General features: G+C 34.7%; 1 protein-coding gene across 3 annotated transcripts in view; it reads left to right on the top strand.

The window, feature by feature from the left end:
* The window catches only part of LOC145684021 (sialate O-acetylesterase-like), a 58,595-nt gene that overhangs the window by 20,981 nt on the left and 10,641 nt on the right, over nucleotides 1–26,973 (top strand). For all 3 annotated transcript variants that reach the window (XM_081755838.1, XM_081755837.1, XM_081755836.1), the window contains exons 2-9: nucleotides 3,828–3,897; nucleotides 4,443–4,586; nucleotides 6,479–6,546; nucleotides 7,880–7,972; nucleotides 10,006–10,144; nucleotides 13,190–13,367; nucleotides 16,076–16,170; nucleotides 21,027–21,154. In XM_081755838.1, the coding sequence (XP_081611964.1) occupies nucleotides 3,828–3,897; nucleotides 4,443–4,586; nucleotides 6,479–6,546; nucleotides 7,880–7,972; nucleotides 10,006–10,144; nucleotides 13,190–13,367; nucleotides 16,076–16,170; nucleotides 21,027–21,154 (915 nt within the window). The remainder of the gene's footprint in view (nucleotides 1–3,827; nucleotides 3,898–4,442; nucleotides 4,587–6,478; nucleotides 6,547–7,879; nucleotides 7,973–10,005; nucleotides 10,145–13,189; nucleotides 13,368–16,075; nucleotides 16,171–21,026; nucleotides 21,155–26,973) is intronic.

The following is a 26,973-nucleotide window of genomic DNA, read 5'->3' on the forward strand; positions in this document are numbered from 1 at the left end:
AGTAGATACTAGCCCTTTGTACTCTTAAACAACGAAAGTGTAAGAAGAGATTTGATTCCTTGCTCATGAACATCTTAAAATTCTGTCTGGAAAATTGTGTGATCAGATTATTCAATAAATTTGCAAAACAAATAAATAGAAAGGATAATACAGTAAAACCTGTCTTCAACGGACCCTTTATTAAACGGAAAACTGTCTTAAACGGAAATATTTCACGGTCCCATGAATTTTGAAGAACAAAACGTTTAAAAAGTCCCTTCATTAAGCGGAAACTGTGTTACGCGGACAACGGAAAGAAAAATAAACATTTAACGGAAAATTCTGAGTTCCGGACTACAGCGTTTAGAAGATGTTTAGACATTTTGTGAGACATATACATTACACTGTCTGCGATAAAATGTTAGTTCTTTTGTTAAATATTTCTGGACAGTGTTTACCTTCCCCAACCACTACTCATATTCACCCCCACAAGTTGTCCTTAATCCCCGCATCTTAATCAAAAATCATATGGAATGTCGGAAAGAAGAAAACGAGATAGAGGAGGAAGAGAAATACGATACCGAGTTCGAAGAAGAGTGTAGAATAAATACGTATCAAGATGCTCTCAAAAGTTTAAAGGAACTGAAAAATTTTTCTTACGGAAAAATGATCCTGATTCACTTAGTATAATTTCTCAGGCTAAAGTGTATGCGGAAAGTCAAGCAGCGAACCAGCAATGTACACAGAAAACCCTGCTTGGCTATTAGAAAAATAAAGAAAACGTGTGCATAGTATATTTTGTACTCATTTTTTTTTTTGTATTTATTCGTAGAAGAAAGAAGTACTGTAATCGAACAATGTACGTACAGCAATATATTTTCTCAGTATGCCCCTTTATAAGCATGTATTCTTTTTTTTTTTTTTTTAAAAAAGGAAAGGTCTACCTCCACTAAGCGGAAACCTGACTTTAACGGAAATTTTTGCAAGTCCCGCTCGATTCCGCTAAAGACAGGTTTCACTGTATTAATCATAGTAATGAATAATGATGCTTGTTTTGCAAAAGTTATATTGAAACTGAGGATTAATGAAAAACTTAATATTTAATTCCACACATGCTATTAAATGTATGTTATTACTCTTAGAAAATGAAAGACAGTAAATACTACAAGCATATGCTACGACATTTAAAGAAATATTTGCTTTTGCAACTTCTTGAAATATGTTCGTTGCCATTAGGTGCAGTTTTCACTTTCTTGGAACACATCAAAACACAACAATACTTAGAATCAATTCACACTTCAGTTATACAAAATAAACTTAAAACCTAGAATTATGTTCAATTTACTAAATTTTATTGTATATACACTCGTACATCCTTAAACACAACACTTCACTCGTATATTACACTACAAAACAATGGAAAAGGTAGAAGTTGTTTCTTATCACGCTCTTTTTAATCAATATTCCTTACTTTAGAAAGAAGAAAAGACATTTTAGGAACTGTCAATTTTTGTGCAATTAAAGAATAACTTGTGAAATAGGCCCTACTTTTTTGCATAATGTTCTTTCGATTAGCTTCAAAGCGGCTCACTAACATATCGAGCCCTTGTAAGAAGAAATGAAAGTATGCTGAAATTGTGCTCCAATAGGTTATTTTTGGGGGTTATTTTCTGTGGCGATTAAAACGCAATTACTGTAGCTTTCTTTACTCCACGGGAAGACAACCAATACGTATTCACGCAACAGCAAATATATGGCAGCATTTTTTTCTATTAATCAGTAACACATACAAAATCGTTACATTTCCAAATGAAACTATATACATTAATTGGTTACTTAAAAAAAGTGCGGGGGCAACTGCCCCCCCTAATCGCCGCCCATGACTATACTCATATATGCATGAATGAAAAATGAACTCAAGTTAGCTTCCTAAAGTCATCTCGGCTTAGCCCTGTCTTAGAGTTCTGGTTACGTGCCTGGAAAGGACATAAGGATAGGATAGGATGCAAAGTTTAGCCCATAGTAACACACTAAGACATTTAGTAGTACTACATATGAGTGATTTATAGGCCATCATATGTTTTCATTATAGTTTCTACGAGAGAGAGAGAGAGAGAGAGAGAGAGGAGTCACAGTTTAAGCTTCCAATTACGGTTGAAAAGGAAATAACACTTTCATTCACTTCTAATGATCCACACTCACTTTGGTCCTACCTATTTTCTACCCTAACATCTGTTAGAGCGTCATAGCTTAATAGAAAATTATTAATTCTCTTGACTCCTTCGATTGTTTCAGTCAAATGTTACGATATTAGCAACAGTTTTATTCTCACCATTAAGGAATCATGCTAGCCATAGTGGTTTAGTGGTATAGTACTTAGTCCTGGGGTTCCTGGTTAGATTCCAAGACATGTGGATTGTTCTGGGTGCACATCCTGGGTTTGTGAACGTCCATGTGTTTTCTCAAGATTATTTCGTTTTCTCCCACATTTTCATTATGTTGGTTCCGTTAGAAACGTTCACTTACATTAATCAACCGTCTCTTGTAGCCTAAATGGCGTACTATGGGACATTAACGATTATTTTTTTTATTTTACTAAGGAATCATACTAACTTTTCTCATGTTTCTCTATTCCTAAAAAATCTGATGGAGACGATTTCCTACTTAGTTACTATCAGCTCGTCGGTATTTTATTAATTCTAAAGCAAATAGTGATATCAGAATATCAGTTAATACACTTTTAACTCATTCACTTGGGCCCGTATCTTCTATTTAACATTTAATAGAGTTAACGAGTTCATAGGAAATTGTTGAAGCTATCAATGTGTTTCATTAGGAATGAATATAAACTTTTAATAACATCATGACTTTTGACTCATTTAAGCAACAAAAGATCGACGAGTAGGAACAATTCACTAGAAAATTATTATCTTTATCCATCTGTGGTTATCTGTAGGTGATAAACAGGACCACAGGGAGCGTGTTCAACGGATTTATACATTTGGCGAACCTTACCGTACGGAAAAAGTGAATTTCTGGTATCCGTCTGTTCGTCTCGATGCATGTACACTCATCAAAAGGCCATACCGTTAAATGTAATAAAATCAAATTTTAAATTTATGGTCTTTATAAGACAATCGAGGGATATTTTCCGAATTTTGTTCCTCATAATAAGGTTATTTACTGGCGGTCGAAAATCAACTTTTGCTATTATCTCAGAAATGAGTTTGTTTGTTTCATAAATGAATATTCCATTGACATCCCTATAATATAGTATAAATAACTTTTCATAGTTTACTCTTGATGTGTACTTTTTTAATTTTCCGGAAATATCTAGTATAATTTTGTACACACTTCACACTCTGTGTGTTGATTGAAATGAAATGAAATTTTAGTTTTACGTTCCACGAATATGCCATGTAGGCTAAAGGAGACGGTGATGACGAGAAATGAATGAAATTCTGGAATGATGAATGTGAGAGGAAACGGGAGAGCCCCGAATAAACATCATACACGGTGTTTGCCCACCACAAAGTTCACTTGGCGCGAATAGGGATCGAACCAAGAACCCCATGCGCCAGAGGTGAACGCTCTATCAATGAGCCACTGCGGACCCTATGTATTAATTGAATATAGCACAAATTTCAAGTGCTTAATCATACAAGAGTTTTTTTTTTTTTAATTTGGTTTTCAATTCGTACGTAAGAATTCTTATTAATATACAAATTAGTTTTGCTAATAGTATTTAGAAATGTTTTATATGGAAAAATTGCATGTATACCCCTTGTGGTCTTCGTCTTTAACCTTTTAGGGCTTAATTTAATATGTGTTTATTTGTTTTCTTTCAGATGAGCAAACTAAATTCTTTACTGATTTTGGCGATTGTCTCTGTGACTTTAGCAAAATCAACGACGAAAGGTAATTTTTTTGTTCCATTATTGTATTAAGTGGTTGGTTGCTTTAGGTTTTAGGGTCCATTTCATATTTCACCGAAGCTATGTGGAAGTTGAACCTATAAAGCTCAACACAAGATTCAAACTACACGCATTCTTACTGGAAATCAATTCCGAAAGGTTTGTCCATGAAGGAGGTTGTAACTTTAAATGTATTTGATACCTAGAAAGACATAAGTTTCATTGAAATGTAGTAAATTTCTTTTCCTATAATTTGAGGCTTTCTAGCTTATATCCAGTTGAATCACAACTAGGGCAGTAATCCAGAATCTCCAAACACAATTTGGGGCGAATAATATTGTAAATTGTGGAAGACTGTGTAGAACATCCACTTCGGTCAGTGATAAAAAACATGATTTCGAAACAAGATTTACTGAGAGTTACGTATGGCCTTACAATGTGTAAATAAATAAACATCCAGAATTTCTATACATAGTACGTATTTCATAATGTTTAAATCATTACCAAGACAATTTACGTAACACATGATGTTGATGTTTATATTTCTAGCTGCTCTGAGTTTTGCTTCTTACTATGAGTCTGGTATGGTTCTACAGAGGGCACCAAAGCCAGCAAATATTTGGGGTTATGGAAATCAAGGATCGTCCATTACGCTCACCATTGATGGAACTGACTATCATAGCCAAGTAGATGGTAACTCTTACTATAAAATATTATATATGTTAATAAAAAGTAAATACGTATAAGATTTTTGTCACGGGAGAAGGAGATCCAATATTATATCAACACTTATATTGATTCTTTGGACGTCCTGAAGCTTATACAGGGTGTTCTAACACAATACCGACAATGTTTGGGAGGTGATTCCTGACACCAAAGTAAGACAAAAAATATAGACCAACCTGAGTACATAAATGCTTCCTTTCGGAGTTTATAGGCTGCCAAAAATAAGAAAAAGTGAAATTCAAAGGTCCATAGCTCCAAAACTATGGGACCTACCGTAGTCGGGTCAAGACTTCACTTATGGACTAATGTGTGCGCTGTCCAAAAATACATTATTCAGAATCCTGCGGTACTCACGCAACAATTTTTATATGGGAGTTTGGCTATAGGCATATAATTTGAAGTACCCACCAACTACCTCTATAAAAATTGTTGTGGAATTGCCACAGGATTCTGAAACTTGGGTATTTGGATAGGGCATATACTAGTTTTTTAAGTGAAGTCCTGACTACGGTAGGTCCCATAGGTTTGGAGCTATGGACTTTTAAATTTCATTGTTTCATGTTTTTGGCAGCCTATAACTCCAAAAGGAAGCATTTGTGCACCCAGGTTGGTATATATTTTTTCTTATCTTGGTGTCAGGAATCACCTCCCAAACGTTGTCGGTGCTGTTTAGAAACACCCTGTATTTTAATTCTTCCAGGATTTAACATAATTTCATGCATTGTAACCCAGATTTATTGGCAAATGTACTTTGCTATCAATTTTACATTACAATTCAGAAATATTTAATGTAGGTTTCTGGAAAGTAATTGCCATAATGGGAGCCATTTTAGTCTCTTAACTTTTTTCGCTTATCTCTCTTCCCTTTTAGAAGCGTTTCTGTGGCATACTACATACGCACAAAATTACATTTATTAAGATAATTTGAAGAGGGTAATAAATTTGTTCTCATTATTATTAAGACAGGAGTAAAAACAAACAACCATACACTTAATACATCGCACTAAAATACGAAAACCTGACAGAATAGCAGGCAAGAGTGGACTTGAAACGTCAAGCATAAGTTCTTTACTTTTAATTACAGCAACAGCTATAAGCTAGATACAAGCATTAAAGCACGATAGATATTGATAGGCTGTATATACATCTCTGAGAAAAAAACGACAGTCTAATTACTATAATTAACAACCTCTATCTGCATGTTGAAAAACTCGAGCACCATGATTAATAAACAAACTAATTTAAACAAGACTCCTCGTTCCGCTCATAATTTGGAATATTTCTCTTACTTTATACATTTACTTGTAACTTATAATAAACTTGTAATAATAAAAAAAAAAAAGTATTATTCTCGTAACAGAAACCTACGTTAAACTTAGACAAGGATAGTTTAGACAAGAACTGACATATCATAATTAGATATATATACATAAAAGTTTGTGTATCTGATGATAAGAAGTGTAAAGGAAGGCTCATTTTTAGAAGAGCAAAACATCCAATAACGCAAAACTATTTTTAAGCCTATCAAAGTCTATGAAGCAGATTTTTCCCAATTTGCGATGAACTTGATGCTTGCACGTTGCTCGATCTGTGAAGTTGTATCAACTGATCACCACACAGTCCGTCGTTCAGCTGGTACACTGCATGTTATGACGTGTTAATACATGCCAAATTCATAATTAGGTAACCTATGGGCTGTACCGTACATGATTCATTGTAATTTCATCACAAATCCAAAACTAGAAGACCATTCCGGGAACTTTTTGACTGCTTCTGGTATTTCAATGATATTGTTTTTCTGAAAAATCCAATTAACTAAAATATTTGTAAATAGGTAATTTAATATTTTAATTTTGTAGGTAATAGTATGTGGAACGTGGAATTGAATCCGCATGCTGAAGGTGGACCTTATACTTTAATTGTAAAGGTAAGTGGACATGTATTAGTATACTTGATTTACATGAAACTAGTAAAAATGATGCGTTAACTCAGAATTGGTAAGAAATGGCTACGTTGCTATCACGATAATTAATTTAGCAACAAATATAAACCTTGAATTATTGGTGTTGCGTTGTTTCTAATTGAGTTACAATTCTTTCTTTCTGATTAAAATGATTCTTTCTAAGTCTTAGAAATAATTTCTTTTAATGACTGATTGGATGCGGCATTGTATGGTGTTCAATACTTCTGCACATATGTTAAAAATGTGTCATTACACACTCATACAAAACATCAACTCAAATGTACACCCACATACACACAATGGGCTAGCTGTAGCTCGTAATAGAGGACTAAAAGCTCGTGTAAATAATTCAAATAAAACTATCAAATATTGACATGTTAGACTCTCGTAGATAACGAATGCTTAGACGTAAATGCCTAAGAGTTTTCAGCATTTATATACAAGAATTCCGGAAGAATTGTAAGTGCTTAGTGCAATGGAACTCAAAAGTCTCAAAGTGTATAAGCAGTAGTCCAACTGACAATCTTATAATGATAGTGAATACTATTGGCATAATTTGCATTAATGAGAAGACTCCGTGTATGCAGAAATACATGGAAGAATATGAAAACTTAAAAATTTTTCTACATGTATATGTGAAGAGTGTTGGTGTCTGATGAAGAGGACGTTAGGTCCTTGAAACTGTAACATATTGTAAGTATAGTTTTTAATATATTTCATTCTGCTCTGGTCAGAACTGTGTTTTATTTGTTAAGCTACTTATTCAGAGCCATGGAGTTTGTTCATGTATATGTGAATACAGAAAAAAGTCTTTTAAAGTTCATTTTTATAATTTTTCCTATATGAGGTCTGAAGTCCGAATCTTAAGTCGCTAACTAGCTGTTATTGAAAACTATATTTTCTCAAAAGAGTATAGGACTATACATGATACTTACAAAGGTAAATGAGCAAACAAGAAATTCAAGTAAGTTGCTTAGTTGCATAGCGCTTTGAAATTACAGCCATTCTCACTTGATTTTGTTAGTACATTAAAACTCACATTTATAAAGTCAAGTAACTATTTAAAAAAGAAATTCTCAAAGACGTGCTTTATTAATATCTAAAAATGTTAACTTAATAAGATGTTTTCAGTGGTTTCGACTTCAAGCTCTGTTCTCTTTGAAGAAGGAACTAATAGAATGTCTCTATAGTGGAATGACTTTTAAATGCCATTTTTTAGTATTAGCACAGAAATTGAAAATACACAAGAGTAAAAACTTTATAGGAATTTGATATAATCAAATGCTTCTTTATTTAGGATGGCCAGCAAACAATTCAATTGGAAGATGTGTACTTTGGAGATGTTTGGCTATGCAGTGGACAAAGTAACATGCAACTGAGAATGAACCAGGTAGGTAAAGAAATGTAAAAAAATTATTGTGATATGAGTTACATTCATTTTAATATATTCTTGGCATGACTTAAATATTATCTCGACATGTTAAGGAAGTTTGATTAAGTGCTTTAGTATTATTATATAATCAACATTCAAATAAGGTAAATTGAATAACAAGAGGAGATAAGAATCTTGATAATTATTAGAGATACCGATTAGAATTAAAATAGAAATGCTCTCTTCAGAGTGTACGTAATTGATAAATGAAATAAAAATAGCTGTAATGAAAACTGTTTTTATATTAGAAGTGACAATCAGAAATAGAGAAGGTTGTAGAAGTAGAAGTATGAAATTGTTGCTTTGAACTCTTGTTGCAGAGTCTCAATAAATAAATAAATAAATAAATAAATAAATAAATAAATAAATAAATAAATAATACTGCAATGATAATATGTGTTACAAAATTTGAAACAGAATATGAAATGAAAATAAATCAAGAAACAGAAAAGAAAACCTGATTGGAAAATGAAGTTTTACGTCTCACAGTTGTGTCGGCTAGGCTAAAGGAGACTGTGATGGTGAGAAATGAATGAAATGGTGGAATGAAGAAAATGGGGGGACCCTGAGAAAACCCACGCACACAGTATTGGCCCACCACAAAGTTCACTTTCCGCGAGCTGGGATCGAATCAAGGACTCCATACACCAGAGGTGAATGTTCTACCACTGAGCCACGCAGCCCCTAACAAGCCTGATTGCGAGGAAGAGAACTACGTCCACCGAAATTCTCCGTGGCACCGTAATATTAGATTAGATATAAAAGCAGCAATAAAGTAATGAACTATTTAAGAAGAAGAAAAATGTATTTCAGAGAGTTAAGAAAAAGATTCAGCAAATACTTCTTGAAGAGTAGTTTGCTGTACGGGAAGAAAGGAAAATTTTTCAAAAAGAACGGTAAGAATCGGCGATAGGCACTTTCAAAATGTGGCTGTAGAAAATATTGAAGAACAACATGTATCTATAGTAGAAAACCATAGCATATATTAGCAGTATGTATTTTGTTTGCACCAGTGAACCGAAAGTATTCCTGTTCCAAATGCAGCGATTGTTTTCGTAAAAGCATTATGGACCAAACGAGGTAGTTTTAGCCACTTTTTTGAAATTGTTTTATATTTTTGAATACAGTACTACCTAAAGAACTGAAGTGAAGGGTCATATGGCTGATTCCAGTGAATAACCAGCTAAGACGACTTTTTTTTTTTTTTTTTTTTTTTTTTGGAAAATTGAGATTTTACATATATAAGCTTCTTTTGGTGAGTTCTATATTGTGTAGAAGCGCCTAAGGTGAATTCATAAAATTGAGTAAGTTACAGCATTTGGTTATGTCAAAATTAGCCTGGTAACTGCTGGAAAATTTACCTTTAAACTGCTCTTCTATAAAATTTACTTTTCCCGACTTAACCGGTTATTCACTGGAACCAGCCATATAGAATCAATACTTATAGATTTTTTTTAAAAAACGGGAATATTTTGTCAGGGGTCTTGGAAATACCTCAAATGAATAGTCTCTTTACATTCAGAAATGTAAAAACAAAGGGGGAAAAGAACTATAGCTTATTCCTTAGTTTAATGTTTGGGACATTGCAATGCTTCTCAGAAATATCATCTGAATCTTTTACCCTTACTACATCGATGCCACTTTCGCTCAATGACTCTTGTATTGTTGCAGACACAGTGTAGTATGATTTTCTTAACTATCGCTTTTGGTTGACAAATTCTCGTGAAAACTGGCTGTAGATTTGGCTGGTGTTAACCTCTATTTGATATAAAAAATAATACAAATAAGTCTTCCTTTTACAGTATAGAGAATTGGATAAACTGAAAGTAAACTAGAAATTGAATTTTGTCCTGATAAGAAAACTTTTGAAGTATTCATTGTTAAGATTTTCGTTTGTCTGGTATGAAAAGCAATCTACATATGTATGCATGTCCTCTTATTTGCAATGGTTTTAATCTTGATCGATGCACTAATTTTCCTCTTATTTTCAGATTTACAATTCAAGCAAAGAAATTTCTGAAGGTCTAGCTTACAACAATATTCGTCTTTTCTACTCGGAATTAAAATATTCAGAGTCTAAGGAACAAGATCTATTAGGAATACGCACTCATTGGACTGCTCCAACACAAGGTAAAATGATCAGTGTATTCGTTATATTTACTACAGACAGGATGGTTCATAACTAATAGACCATACTTTGATGCGCCATAACAGAGTCATCATGAAAAGAAAACATATAATTTATTTAGTAACACAAAGACTCTTTGATATCGCCTCCCCACTATATGTTCAACTCGCAAATGTAATGCAGGACTGTAATTGCAAAGACACGTTTTCACATTATTTTCCATACAGTTTATGAGGAACAGTAATAAATCCCTCAGTAATGACATCCTTCAGGTCCTATGTTGATGTTGCAAAAATCAATTTTATCTTTAAAATGGCCCTCAAAGATAAAAATTTTGGTGGGATAAGGTCTGGAGAGCGGACTAGCTATTCAATTTCCTTGCGACGTCCGATCCAACGTCCGGGGAATGCCTAGTCACACCAATTGGGTACTGTTATTGCATAATGAGAGGGAGCATTATCCTGCTTCTGCCATAACTGACCGAAGAGGTCTCTCTGTTGGAGTAAATGCTAGTGTCCCTAATGACCTTCAGATAATTGTCACCATTGACGCCATCTTCAAAGTATCAAGAACAAATGGCATCTTGAAAAATAACACTTTACCAGACCATGACTCATGTCTTTTATAATCGTGCTTGATTACATTTGGATTTGACTGACGCCAGTAAACACAATTATGTCTATTCACATTACCTGACAGGTAAAATTTGAATTTTTCAGTTCACACCAGACTCTGTTCCAATTGAATATCTCCGAACTTGCTGATCTACTCTTTAGCAAACTGCAGGCGCTAATCAGGATCATCTTCATTCAACCTTTAGGTGAATTTCGGATGATACGCTTTCAATTTCATGACTTTGGGTATTCTCTGAAATGATGTTCTGGGAATTGTGAGTGTTACGGACAAATGGTATGTTGATTTAGATTTATGGGGTAAAGACGCTAACACCTGCTGCAGCTGCTCCTTATTTTCGACCTTGTTGAAAGTTTTTGATCTTGCACGCACAATATCCAAAGCGTACAATGGTCTTCGGCTGTAGTGCATCCGGTTCATACTCAAAACGCATACGGCGATGAATTCCTTGCACGTTGTCGGTTGCGGAGTACGGCGTACGCAACGAACTCATTGTTGAAGAGGAATCCTACTAATCTCCATTTCAGAAGTTCAACCTGTAATTAAAAAAGCACTTTATAACATTGCAATATAACTCTTCTGCTACAATGCAGGATGGCAACTTACGTATCTGCAGACGAACGAGCTTCTTGATTTAACTGCACAAAATAAAAGTAAACTGTGGGCAACTTAGTGGGAGCGAATCAGATCCGGGAGGTAAAGATGTTACCTTAATATCTGATCATACAACCAGAAAGGAAAGGGCTTTATCTGAATACCAGTTCATGGCTAAGAATTGTGATACGTTATTACCTTATTCCAGGTTTTAAACCTTGATCACAATGCCTCGCAGCTTTTGAGGCTATTTATAGGAACGTAATAAGGAGTGAAAAATGAAAAGTACTTACTACTAATGCATAATCAGTGTTAAATCATCGTCGGAGTCGATATCTTCAACTTGTGAAGTGTGTAAGTTACACTTGTTAACGTAATAATACCTAGTACTCGATAAGCAGCCAATGAGCTAGCAGCACTTTCCTATTCGTCTTAAGAATTTACACTCAGTCTTTTAAATTTGAATAATTTAACCAGAATTTTCTAAATTTCTGCAATTATCCTGCTTTTGTTCTTCTTACTTTAATCTCAAGTACATACAGAGAACACGTAACGAATTCACAGAATCCGAAACAGAACGAGTTGTTAATCAATGAATAACATGCAATCATACGTAGTGAAGGAACGAAGAAAGAACATGTGATACTAATAGTTGCCACGTGTTCTTTAGAATTGCGCACGAGTCGAGGTGAGACGAGACAGAATTTTCGTGACAACATTCCAGACCAGACGAGCTCCTCCAATAGGAAAAACATTTTTTGAGACGAGTCAACTTTAACTCTTGTCTCGTGGCAATCTCTTGTTGTAACTCTATGACAGTAATATTGCGATTTCCCTTAGTCGTAATTCGTAAGCATCTGTAATACATATGTTCTATAGAGGAGCCAGCAAGAGAAGCTCTCTGACAGCTCTCGGCGGCGTTACCCTTACTCACGTGTCAAACCTTTTCGGTGCATCTATAATGACAGTTTTCTCAAAACAGAGTAACACTAGAACCAAAGTAAGGGCTGCATTTTTCCCTCCGCACGTGTTAAGAAACTTCAGGAACGATCTCCTGATGGCTCTTCTACAGCATTCAAAACGAAGAAAAAATGTACAGAAACAAGTGCTTTCGAAATGTGACTTGTTTTCGAAATGTTGTGAATAGCTTTTGAGATCTCCATATTTTCCACTAAACCTAATAATGACTGATTTTCACAGCTGGGTAAGATTCTGAAACAGCTAGATTTAGCGGAAAACGCTAACATTGACAACACTGCTTACAAGATAAAATTCGTTGAATTATGTATATATGTAGGCCTGCGTAACGTAGTCGCAAACGCTTCCGTCTTTGGTACGAATCCCGGTGAGAACACTTGATTGAGCTTTTTTAGGCTACCCATCTTCAGTGAAGTTTTTCCTGGGTTTTCCTTATTCACATCAGGCAATTGCCGGGATGGTACCTAACACTCAGTTCCTAGGCCGCTTCCTTCCTTCTTCATCCCTTTCTTTCTTTCCTCTTCCCCGGATAGTGTGCTCGCTGAGGGACGCTATTTTTTCATAAGTGACGAGCTTAAGGTCGTAGATGTCGGTAATGCCCCTAAATATGCATCAATAAATATTAATAATGTACACTCTGTATACTTAAAGTTATAATATCTATAACCTAGACTTTAATTAATCCACAATTTCCCCTCTGGTTAGGGGTAACATAGTTGTTACAAATTCTCTCTCATTTGAGATAAATATTCTACCCATTGGTACGGCATGCGTTTTAGTATACGAAGTGCATTATTTCCGAACTCTGTTTTAATAGGCTTTTATTTCTTGTTACCTTTTAGACTCATTATCTGGATTCTCTGCCCTTTGTTTCCTGTATGGACGACGCTTATATGATAAGCTTCGAATTCCAATTGGTTTAGTAGTAAGTAATTGGGGTGGTACTATCATTGAAGCATGGAGCCCATCGTCTGCGTTACAATCCTGTAATGTTCCAGTGGAGCTAGATGCCAAGAAAATGTAAGATTTAATTATGATATTTAAAACTTAACCTTTTGTGAATACGAATCATTCTATTCATTTTTTGACGATTTATATGCTTACTATGATTTTAATTGTTACATATGTACTGTAATATAGATATAATAGGTATACTAGTAATATATTTAAGTTTAAAAAGAGAAGTGTTTCTCAATCTTGTTTATCCTAAATCCAGATTACGTATACATAAGCATAAATGATTTTGATCACTAAAATTTGGTTCAAATTTGATTTATTTCTTTTGAAGGAAATTTTCTTATTGTAGAGCATTTTTCCCGTTTTATTACACGCTTTGCTTTAACTTACAATGCTTTAAGTTTGTTCTCAAAGCTTGCAACTTTAATGTAACTCATTTCCCGACATCATACATTAATGAAATTTTTAGAGCAGTGTTAAGTCGGGTGGTATACAATACTTGATTGTTACTTTCATACGTTTTTATATATTTTTATAATTTTTATGTAAAAGTTTATATTTTTTGTTTGTATTATGTAAATTGATTGTATATGAGCGCTTCCCATGCTCTATTTTTGTAATGCATGAGCATATTTTTTTTTAAAGTAATTTTCTGAAAACGGAATTATGTTTTACTTTCTAGTATCATTTGTTTAATTTTCTTTAAAGAAAGTGTGTTCTCTTAATTATTTTCACTCATAATCAGACTAGTCCTATACCTAGCAGCAAACTGTTGGAGAGAAATAAATGTTTGGTTGGAATATTATATAACTTAGTCGATCATTTAATACAAAGCAGCAGGATAAACAAAGAGACGTATTTCTCGCTTTTCCTGTCGACGGATTGAGATACATCATCCTAGGTTTTAAGAAATGAAATGAAATCTTTGAGTTTTACGTCCCACGAGTATGCCGGTTAGACTAAAGAAGACGGTGATTATGAGAAATGAATGAAATGGTGGAATGAAGAAAGTGGGAGGAAACGGAAGAACTCCGATAGAACTCACGAGCACAGTGTTTGTCCACCACAAAGTCCACATGGCGCGAGTTGGGATCGGACCAGGGATCCCAAGCACCGGAAGTGAACGCTCTGCCACTGAGCCACCGCACCCCTATCTTGGGTTTTAGTTCATTTTCCGAAAATGCCTTGTTGTAGCATCTTAGATACTTACCTCTTAGGAAAAGGAATTAAAAGAGTTATTGGAGGAAAGAATACATTTAATTAAATTCATCAGAATGATAATGGGTATTCTTTTGAAAAGAAGTATTTGTGGGACATTGGTTTGAAGAAACAACAAATTATGAAATACAGAAACCTTCCAAGAGCCTTAGGGAGTTACTGTATTCTTTGAACAAACTTTTCTGAACGCCTGGTACAAAGGGTACATTAAGGTACCCTTTTCAAGTTGCTCTACGTTGCTTAGCAACTAACTTTGATCCTACCATACTCTAGAATCTGGCTGCCCTCTCCCTCCAAGTTTTCACCTTCTAGATTCGCCTCTGCTTCTATTCCATGACAAAGCAGAAAATCCTTGGTTTTGTTTGTAGGATTGGAATAAGTTTAGCCAAAACTTTCACGGTTTGGTTAGTTGACTTGCAATTTAATATCCTAAACAGCAGCAGAGCTATATAAAACGTAGACATACAGTTTAAAATGGAATTCGTACAAGTTCCAAAGTTCTCACACGCAGTGTTTTTTTCAGAAACACTAACTGAACCTGCGCTCTGTACACAGCGCATTATTCGCATATGATCATAAATATCCTTCTCATTCCTCACAACATCTGTACATTTCCCTTTGCAGACACAAGTGAAAGACGTCTTGATATTTAAAAAAAATCGGCAAGGCTTATCATAAACGGGAGATTTTATCGATTATTTTTCCTCAATATCTCGCACCGTTTGCAAGATTTGAGCCTACTTCCGGGTGGAGTTTCTAAGTCGTTCATGACCAGTGTTTTCTTTCTTTTTGCATGCAGTATGTAATAAGGAAATACATTACATACACAATTAATTATAATGGTAGTTATATATGGTGTTTATTGGGCACAACACTACAAAAATAAAGCTCCTTACACTGGAGAAATGTTATCCTTCCTTTTTCATTGTTATTTGGCCATGAAACAAACGCCTGAGACATATGCAACCCCCATGTACAACAATGTGGTGTTGGAATGTATAATGTATAGGATATGATGCTTCACATTTTTTAAATTTCAATAATTATTATATTATAGATGTATTATTTTAGAGTCCTCCGTGATGGCAGTGCCCCCCAAAAGCATGTCTGGACGAAACACTGCTCACACGGAAATCGAACCAAAACGGTGTGCAGTAAAGGCACGCGCTAGCCACTGAATGAGAGGTTAGGACTAGGTATTTGCTGTCAATACCTCAATTGACTAATGTGGTAAGATCGGAGCTTCGCAATAATAATGGAAGTTATATTGATTCCCTACAACGAACTTTGTGATCTGTAAACAAAGAAAACAAATTCAGGAAAGTGCAAAATGTAGGGTACTTCGTCCTGTTATAAGTATACTTTTCCGATGGAACAATTCTGTTGCATCATGGGATTATTAAAAATTTAAGATCTCACATATAAAGGAAAGACTATCGTCAGATATACAGTGATTTTAACCCCACCTTGTTTACATATAATCTTACATTGGTAGAGTCTATAGTTAAAAACCCATGATTGCATGGAAGCTAATGTTAATTATTGAATTGCAGAAGTGTTCGTGATCAAAACAGTCCAACTGCTCTTTGGAATGCATTGATCCATCCATTGCTCAAAATGACAATACGTGGCGCTATTTGGTATCAAGGTAAAGTAATTAATTAAAACATAAAATCATTGATGTTTTCACGATTTGGTAAATATCACACACGAACCGCTGAATGTGCAAAATTTGGCATGTTGAATTTCAAGTCTCTGTTTATATTGGAACAACGTATACTCTGTAACATTTCCATTAAATTTGCCTCGAGTATTCTATCCAGTAATTATTCAGTAATACAAAATTTACGACTTTCATAGTCGTTTATCTCGAAATCAAGGTTTTGCACATTTGCCGATTCGGGATTATGAGAAATGAGATATTCGCCAGTTTGTGAAAAATCGACGATATAAACGACTGTTTCAAGCGCATCAAAGTAAAATGTCGGCTTTTATTGAATTTTCGTAGATTTTTTTAAAAAATTTCTGCCAAGTTACGTAAAATTTGATGTGAAAATATTGATTCAAGAAGACAGTACCAAGTGAGTCAAAATGATGTTCCCGATTTCGTTAATTTATTATTCGAACAGTAATAAGCTTTTCTTGCCAATATACAGAGTGTTTCATAACAACACCGACAACGTTTGGTAGGTGATTCCTGACACCAAGATAAGGCAAAATGTATAGACCAACCTGGGTGCAGAAATCCGTCACTTCGGAGTTATAGGCTGCCGAAAACATGAAAAACTGAATTTTAAAGGTCCATAGTTCAAAAACTATTGGGACGTACTGTAGTCGCATCAAGGCTTCACTTAGCAAATAATATGTGCTCTATTCAAAAATTCGTGTTGCAGAATCCTAAGGTACTCACGCAACAATTTTTATAGAGGGAGTTTGGCTACGGGCACATCAAATTAATTTGAAGTACTCAACAATTACATCTATAAAATTTGTTCCGGAAGTACCTTAGGATTCTGAAACATGGATACTTTTACAGGGCATATACTAGTTCCTAAGTGAAGTCTTGATCTTTGGTAGGTCTGATAATTTTGGAACCATGGATCTTTAAAGTTCATTTTTTCATGTTTTTGGCAGCCTATAACTCCGAAAGGAAGCATTTGTGCACTCGGGTTAGTCTATATTTTTTGTCTTATCATGGTGTCAGGAATCACCTCCCAAACGTTGTCAGTGTTGTTTTGAAACAACCTGTATATGTTCTTTTGGGGGTATATAATCTTAAAAACTTTTTTCTCTTTATATTGCAGAGGCATAGTTACGTATACCTCCACCAGGAGGCAGTTTACTCGAAGTGAGCAACATGGCTTCTACAGGCCACAGAGCGTTCTGTGTGCATGAATTTCTTGCGACTAAATCCGTTGTGCAAGTTGAACGACATTTCTGTCGAAAATTTATTGTATTTGTGCTGCCACTTGCTACAACTGTGGTTGAATTGCGTGAGCACATCACTGTAGCTGTGGCCGATATCAACCCTAACATGCTAAGAAGGGTTTGGCAGGAACTTGATTATAGAGCAGATGTGTGTCGTGTAACTCGTGGATCGCACATTGAACATTTATAATACGTTAGAAAAAAATGTTTTTGAGCTGATCAGTTACTGTGTGTAATCTCTGTTTACATATGTGTTATTAAAAGCAAATAATAATAATAATAATAATAATAATAATAATAATAATAATAATAATAATAATAATAATAATAATAATAATAATAATAATAATAATAATAATAATAATAGAAATCGGAAACATCATTTTGTCTCACCCTGTACTATAGGGCAAACGGGGATAATAGGCATGAACTAAGAAAAGTATTGTAAATCAAGTGTCGACTATTGCATACAGTTCTAGAAACTTCCTTTTATTTCATATACGCATAAGATATGATTCAGATGTACAAAAACCAAGTTACACTAAACAAACAAAAACATACAATTACGTTGATTCTCATTTCCCACACTTTCAGGTAATAGAAGTCCATCAATGATCCAATAATAATAACATATAAGATAGATTGTTTAATGGGGATGTAAGCAGCGAGTCTACTTGCCATCACCAGAATATGACCAATGAATAATATGACCATCCTGTGCATTAAAAATTCAAAAAAAAAAAAAAAAAAAAAAACTTTGAAGAGTGATGTTCAAGTACAAATACATAAAAAATAAGACACTACAACTTGCTTGTTAACAACAAAAATAAAAAAAGATTCGTACGAACGTGAAAAGATTAAAAGAATAAATAACAAAATATAAAATACATACTTAGAAGGAGTAAAAAATACCAATGATAGTAAGACATAATAAGGGAATATATATATAAATAAAGAAAACCTCAGGATACCTTAACTATACCAATCTCACGAATTAAAGTGAAAACACTGTCTCTAGATCGAACATTATCCCCTAAAACCTGATTAAGATTTTTAGGTATCAGCAGTGGCGTATTTAGGGGGCTTCCGGGCTTAAGCCCCCCACGAATATAGTAAAGTATATGAAATATCTTGCAGAATTTTCACATTTTCAGGCAAAGCCCTCCGAAACAAAATCGTAAATACGCCACTGGGTATCAGTAAACGTTTCCTGAACTCTGAGTATTCTGAACATTGTACAAAAATGTCCAGAATACTCAGTGAAACATTAGAACCTTCGCATTACGGTTGGTTAGCGCCACGCTCTAAATGAGAGTGAGTAGATGCGAGTGACCGATACGCAGGCTTGTAACGATCATTTCATATCGGAGACCATAAGTATTCAAAATAGGTTTTATTGAGTGAGCTTATTTTCACTGGCATGGTTCTAAATCACTTGCCATTGAGAGTGCGTCTTTTGGACGATATAGCAACATAAAAATAATAACATAAAGATTAAAGATAAAGCAAATAACTTGTGTTTAACTATAGGGGTTATCATTTAACGTGATAACTATCTACAGATAAAAAAAAAATGAAAGTGACTATGCTTGTGACTTAAATAACACTTGAACAGTCCAACCGTTCTCGATGAAATTTTCAACATAGATGAGGTTCGGCCCTAGAATGGTCTTTATAATTTCACGTTGACCTTGCAACGTAGAAGAGGCGGAGGGAGGAGATATATAAAAATGGTCGAAAATGAGCGATATTAGTGTCGAATTCATTGTTTTCAGGGTCGCTCAGATGAACAATGACACTTCAATTCCGTTTAAATCCAAATTCAGCCCCAAACGTGGGTGAGGAGGAGGTTGTCTTGCTTCTGACACGTCCAACTTTATGTGATAATGTCTTGAGTTAGAAATTCCGAAAATTTATGTTTTCTGAAGAATGCAAGACAAAAAAAAAATATCATTCATCAAAGAGCGCTTCAGTAATAGTTAAAAAAAAAAATGATTGACTAACGGAACATATTACTAAAGCCTGTGACAAACATCTTGGCATTTCAGCTAAACGAATAAAACACAAGCCCTGGCGCGACGTTGCCAAGTAGTAAAAGGGTGTGGCTACGGCTAAGGACACAAACTACAGCGTGATCAGGTAACAGGGGATAGACGTGGGTGAGTACAAAATAAACGTGGCAATACCCCTGGCCTCTCATTTGGTAGCAGCATTTAAAGGGAACTTGGAGCGCCGCCTTCAAATGTCAAGATGTTTGTCACGCCGTTTAATTCTTCTTAACTTATCCCAGCGAAGCGGGTGATTGACGCTAGTATTAGATAAAGTTACGGTTATTTAACCCATTCCGGACGGGCCTTTTAATACCTGATTTTTCCCTGTAGACGACAGTTTTTTTTGGCATATTTTAAAAATTCATAGAAAATACAGTTTTCAACACAATGCTATTTATTATACCATTTTATAAACTACAAAACTTCCCCTTTACACAGGTGTGTAACATTCAACAGTTGCTATACATTTTCTAACTTTTTACTGCATATATACATATATCAATTACGCAAAGCGAGAAAATTTTTTACAATGTAACGAAAACTACAAAAATATTCTATACGCATGTAATATGTAAGCTATAGTTGGAAAAGAGCCACAAAATACACAATGTGAGAGTTTCAACAATGATACTTGGTATGTCCACATGGAAACTCGAAAATCACAGGTAATTAGCCTTTGTGTGAAAAAGTTCAACAACTTCTTCGCTTTTTCACAAGTAAAGGCAAAAACCGCGTATCCCTACAAAGGTGTAATTACAGCTCAGTTGTGACAAAAACTGAACACACACGCCACCTAGCACTTGGAATCTGAACCAAGTATTTACGATTTACAAATACACGAAACGAGGTGCGAGCGTCGCCCATCGTTTCATTGCTACAAAAAAGAATAGTACAGTGCGAGCATAGCTCGCAGCCCGTCTACAGGGACAAAACATCCACTGCCAGCTATGCTCGCAGTCCATCCGGAATGTGTTAAACAAATACAGCAGCTTGTCTCCTTTCAAATTCTTAAAAAAATGTATTCATTTGAAAACGTACAATAAAGAATCTTTTTATCGGCGTAGAAATTACTCTAAACAGAGATTTCCAGAAAATTGTATATTTTGTACGTAAATAAAGAAATGAAAGTAATTATATAATATTTAATAGAAAGTAAATGAAACACACTATCAAAAACTACAACTGAAAATACGGAACACAAAAGTTCAAATACGTAACTTAATTAAGAAGAAACCATAAGTTTCTGGTACATTGCTGACGAAACAATTATCTTAAATAATTACCTTCCATTGGTCGACAGTATATAGCGTCGTTAGGTACAGTGTTTAAAGTTATTGTGACCAGAAAGTAGGAAATGTCTGAAACAAGTTATGTAGTTTCTAAAGAAAACTTGTGTGATCTTCATTTACACCGTCTCTCCTATATTTACATATATTTAATTGTCCCACTCCAATAACTCTAAAGAAAAATGTTGAGTGACAATCATAAATAATTTTCTAAAATTTATTTCCATTTTGTTTTGCAGGCGAAAATAATGTTTACTTACATACTAACTACACGTGTATGTTCCCAACTATGATCAACGCATGGAGGAATTCGTTTCATGCTGCTAACAAGGGGAATGAGCCCACATTCCCATTTGGATTTGTTCAGGTAAGATAAATGTCATGTTTGAGGGTTCTGCAGATAGTTGATTCGTCTCATTGGAGAGGTGAAATTTTTACATAAGTAGAGATTGAGCTTGAAAACAAGTTTTATTTTTATTAAATTTTCGCTTCTCTTTTTCGTAGGTGGTTATGGTTCTTCTTGGTAGTGATGATCTATCGTTACGTGTGTAATTTAGACTAAGGGATTTATTGTTAATATTATTGGGAATATAAAATTTATAATTTAGCAAATCAGAAGATAAAAATAACAGAAGGGATTATTAACCCTTTCCGGATCCTGGCTTTTTGGGCTATTTTTTAGACTTTCAGTCAAGCAGCTACTGTATCGTCACTATTTATCCTAGGATCATGGTTCATACCTCATTCTCTTCAGAATACAGCTGGCTTTCAAATGGTATCACTTGCGTGCTCATACCATATACCAGAAGCGGGAAAAAATGTCAAAGTGAAAATTTCGGAGGGAAAAATTTTTTGCTCGAACTTTGGCCCTCCCTGGACCCCTTTGTGTAATCGTAGCCATCTAAAAAAAAATCTGATAAATAGTACTTGGTATACTGAATGTGTGTGCCAAATTTCAAGTTTCTATCTTGAATAGTAAGGGCGGGAGAATTTTTATCAAAAATTCCCACAATGCCCCAAAGTACCATAAAACACTATGATCTCAGGGAAAAAAATTCCTGAGACATCTCTAATTACCCTAGGACTATAATCCGCTAATCATTCTCTTCAGAATAGAACTGTCTTTCAGGCGGTACCATTCATATGTCTCCATCATGCATCTAAGGCGGGAAATTCCTGAAAAAAGGGATTTTTGGGGGCAAAATTTCCCTTTTTTCAACTTTTGCTCCTCTGGACCCCCCCTGTTTTTACGCAGAAATCGGAAAGAAACTTCTGGTAAATACTACTCGGTGGACTGAATGTTTGTGCAAAATTTCAATCTTCTACGTGAAAAAATAAGCCCGCCAAAAAATATATTTACCGCCAATGCCCCATATTTCCCTATATAGAAGTAGATTTTTCAAAAATCCCTGAGACGTCCCTAATTACCCTAGAATAATAATTCTACCGTCATTCTCTTCAGAATGGAACGGCCTTTCAGACGGTATGACTCACGTGGTCCTATCATGTATGTGAGGCGGGAAAATGACGAGAAACGGAATTTTGGGGGTAAAAAAATCCCTTTTTTTACCCTTTTCCCCTCTGGTTCTCCCCCTGTTTTAGCACTGACATCGGAACAAAAAATCTGGTAAATACTACTCGGCGGACTGAATGTTTGTGCAAAATTTCAATCTTCTACGTAGAAAAATAAGCCCGCAAAAAAATATTGAACATAGGCTTAGAAAATGAGAAAAGAAATTTTTGATTTATGACGTCATCACCTCCTATGTCTGGACGCAGGACGGTCTGAAACCATACGTAATGTCTTCTACAAGGCCTCTGGACTTGGAAAACAAAACAAAAAAAAAAAAAAAAAAAAAAAAAAAAAAAAAAAACCGGACGAAAAAGCTCAAATAGAAGAGAAATAACGCAATGTACCATGAAAAACGCGTATGGTACAAAACTGTACCATAGGATACCCAAAGGGTTAAGAGTTGGGCGTATGCTGTAATGAAAGTGTTGACTGCAATAGTTAAGATGAGTAACTAATCAGATGGAACTATTTTAATTTTAGACTTTCAAACAATGTTATGCTGAAGCAAGGAAGTCTTATAGAGCCACTATACAGGGTGTTACGTAAATGTCACAATATTTTGGGAACAGATTCTTCACCTGAAAATAAGAAAAAAAGTTCATATGGACCTGTGCTCTAAAGTGGATAGTTTCGGAGTTTTAGGGTGCCCAAAAAGTGAAACAAGTGCAATTTAAAAGTTCATTGCTCCACTACTATGGAGCCTATCGTAGTCGGATCAAGCCATCACTGAGGAAGTAGTATGTGAACCTTATAACCTTATAACTACAAAACTATGCACGTCCGTTCACAGGTCCATATGAAATTTTTTTTATTTTGGTGTGAGGAACCTATTCGCAAAATATTTCGACAAATTTTTGTAACGCCCAATATGTTCACGCCTGTCTCTTGATAGGTATCAGAGCAAAATGGTAAGAGAGAGTGGGAAATGGTTTTCTTATATAAACACAGCACCCCGAGAATAGATTTAATCTCTGTCCCAATTCCTCTATTCTAACAGGAAGTGCTAGAAATCTACTATTTACGTTATCAGTGTTAATCGCAATAAAGCAAAGAAGAATTAAAAATACCAAGAAGCACTTTTGTATATCACTTCAGCACAGTGGCGTATTTACGTATTTGTTTCTGGGGGAACTTTGCTAACTTTCAAGGGGGGGCTTTGCCTGAAAATGTAAAAATTCTGCAAGAAATTTTATATACTTTAGTATAGTAAGTAAGATTTCGGGGGGGGGGGCTTAAGCCCGGAAGCCCCCCCCTTAAATACGCCACTGCTTCAGCATTTCAAGAACTGAACCCTTCTCTCTTTATCGTGCTACTTTCTCTATAACCGGAATTTGTTAAATCCACTTCAATTTTCGGTTTCAATATTAGTTCTCATAAAGTAAAAGCGATAATAGATAGCAAATTGATAGAATTTGGTTTCCCAAGAATGGGTTCCTTCTCGCCTCTAATTCCTCTATTCTAACAAGAAGTGGAAGAAACCTACCGTGTCCTGTTTAAATATTGATCGTGATACAGGGTGAACGATAAGAAACAGTCGGAAAGAGCCTTTTGACGTGTACTCAGCGTTGCAAGTTAAGATGCCGTCTTTAGTGTTAACTCAGTACTCAAACCAGAAGTAATAAAAAATCATTACACAATTTCTAGTTTCAATGTTGATCATCAAAGAGCAAAATTAGTAATATATAGGTTACGATATTTTATACTATACATTTAGGGACACACAAAAAAAATACATCTCAGATGTAATCTGTCCATTGAAACCAGAACTTGTAAGACACCTACTACCATTTCTGGTTTTAACTTTCATCCCGGTAACAGATATAAGAAACAGTTTCTTAAATATGAATTTAGGTCTCAAGAATGGGTTCAATCTAGTCCTTGATCCCTCTATTGCAATAAGAATTGGTAGAAAATTTCCATTTCTAGTATTATGGTTGATCACCCTGGAAAAGGAAGAGTAACAGATAGCGACAAATGGCTTCTTTGGTATGAATTCGCCGTCTCAAGAATACGTTTCATCTCCGACCTCATTTCTCTATTAGTTTTTAAGCAGTTATATATATATATATATATATATATATATATATATATATATATATATATATATATATATATATAGGGTGTGTTTCAATACAACATCGCCAACTTTTGGGAGGTGATTCCTGACACCAAGATAAGACAAAAAGTATAGACCAATCTGGGTTGCACAAATGCTTCCTTTCGGAGTTACAGACTGCCGAAAAGATGAAAAACTGAAATTTAAAGGTCCATAGCTTTAAAACTATGAGACCTACCGTAGTCGGGTCAAGATTTCATGTAGGAACTAGTACCGGTATGTGTCCTATCCAAATATCCATGTTTCAGAATCCTGCGGTACCTCCGCAACAATTTTTATAGAGGTAGTTGGTGATTGCATCAAATTATATGCCAGTAGCAAAACTCCTTCTATAGGAATTGTTACGTGAGCACCTTAGGATTCTGAAACATGGATATTTGGATAGGGCACATATTAGTTCGTAAGTGAAGTCTTGACCCGACTACGGTAGGTCCCATAGTTTTGGAGCTATGGACCTTTAAATTTCATTTTTTCATCTTTTCAGCAGCCTATAACTTCGAAACGAAGCATTTGTGCACCCAGATTGGACTATACTTTTTGTCTTATCTTGAGGTCAGGAACACCTCCCAAACGTCGGTGTTCTTTTGAAACACACACACACAACACATATATATAAAAATGACATTTACCCTCTCCGTGTGTCCGTTCGTCCGTGAGATAAATAAATCTAAGAACTACTTGATTTCGATGAACCACCACCAATATTGGTCAGGGTATAGCGTCCAAAAGGTAGGAATCGAGTTCATTCATGGAGGCGATATTAAAACCGGAAGTGGTAGAAACAAACCACTTTCAGTTTCGGCGTTGATCGTTTCAGAAATGAAGTAAAATGAAATCTGTGAGTTTTACGTTCCACTCTTATGCCGGCTAGACTAAAGGAGACAGTTGATCGTTACAGAGTAAAAACAGTAGCAGGAAACAAGAATTTGATTTTTGGAATCGATTTAGCATCATAGAATAGGCATCATCTTCACCCCTTGCCATCTATTTAAACAGGAAGTGACAGAAATCAAGCACTTCCGGTTTGAACACTTGATCTCTATGGAGTAGAAACAGTAACCGTAAGTGTTCCAAGAAAATATTTTATTTCCACTCTATTCTCTGTACTAAAACCAGTAGTGGTAGAAATGTATTACTATTTCCGGTTTCAATATTAATTATCAAAATACCACACTATTCAAACCAAACATCTTCATGCAATGTACACAAGCATTGCTACTTTTTTTTAAGTCTATCGTAGTTTCAGAATATGAAATGAAATCACTTAGTTTTGAATTTCTATTTATCTCTTAATTTTAAATTTCTAGCCACTAAATCAATTTTAAATATTAAAAAGGCATTAAAATTAAAAAAGTAATATAATATTAATAACAATATTAATTAAAAATAGTCTTCTCTGATACTTACTTGCTTTAAATATCTCTGTATTGCACCCAATGTTTTCTTGATGTGATGCACTCAAATCTTAATCATACTTTCAGATATTTTATTAAGTCAATGCTATTTTACTACAACTATTAAACATTAATTTGTGCTAAATTATGAATTCTTATTTACCCACAATATTAATACGAAAATTGCATAAGTTAATCGAATTATAGTTAACATTTCTATTAATCTATCGTAAGGATGAAGTGCACAAACCTAAATCTAATAGATATATTATTATGATATACGGTAATAGTTATAGTAGTTTGGTAGAGATGGACCATTTTTTGCCTCTAATAACTCGAATAATTGTCCATGTAAAGCATATTTTTCTGCACAACGAAATCTAAGAAAGGACTTTCTGTAACCATAATCAAAAGTTTTTAGTATTGAAAAAGATATATTTCTACCCGAAATTTAAGCTTGAATAAATGGCTGACTGATTCATCTAACCCATAGTACTATGCATTAGATGGATCATGCATTGTGGGAGTGATGGACCATATGCAGTAACTAAACAATAAATAATTTGGAACAGTTTTGCCTTTAAATACGTTATATTGATAAAGTAGATATACAAGTTTCTACTGAAAATTAATATCGGTCACATGTAATCTAATATTCATTAAACTAAAATAGAAATATAGAAAACCTAAAAATGATCTTTCTTTTTAACGTGAGATCTGGCAAAGAAACAGTAATTGCCAAGAATACATAAGTTTCATGTTTTAAGAAGAAAATTTAGTCTAAAAAACACTTTAAACAAGTAAAGAAGCCACGTGCTTCTCCGACTTGACCACGGAGGCGAAGAGAACGTCACTTGTACAGGGATAAATTGTTGAAGTCTTTCGAGTTTAGCTAATCAGAGTGCTCCTTTAACCGCATATATTCGACGATAACCGTTTGGGATCAGATAAAATCTGCTCACCATGTAATTTTATAACAAGTGTCTAGTTTATTTCATGGTTCTTCCATATTCACTTTCAAATAATCGGCGACAGTTGACATCTAATAAAATTGATGCGTTTGTTGCTTCTAGAACAGAATTGCTTAGAAAAACAAGCAACAA

Source organism: Thermobia domestica, chromosome 4 (genome assembly GCF_964235325.1).
Source record: "Thermobia domestica chromosome 4, izTheDome1.hap1.1, whole genome shotgun sequence".
In the NCBI taxonomy this organism is placed as follows: Eukaryota; Metazoa; Arthropoda; class Insecta; order Zygentoma; family Lepismatidae; genus Thermobia; species Thermobia domestica.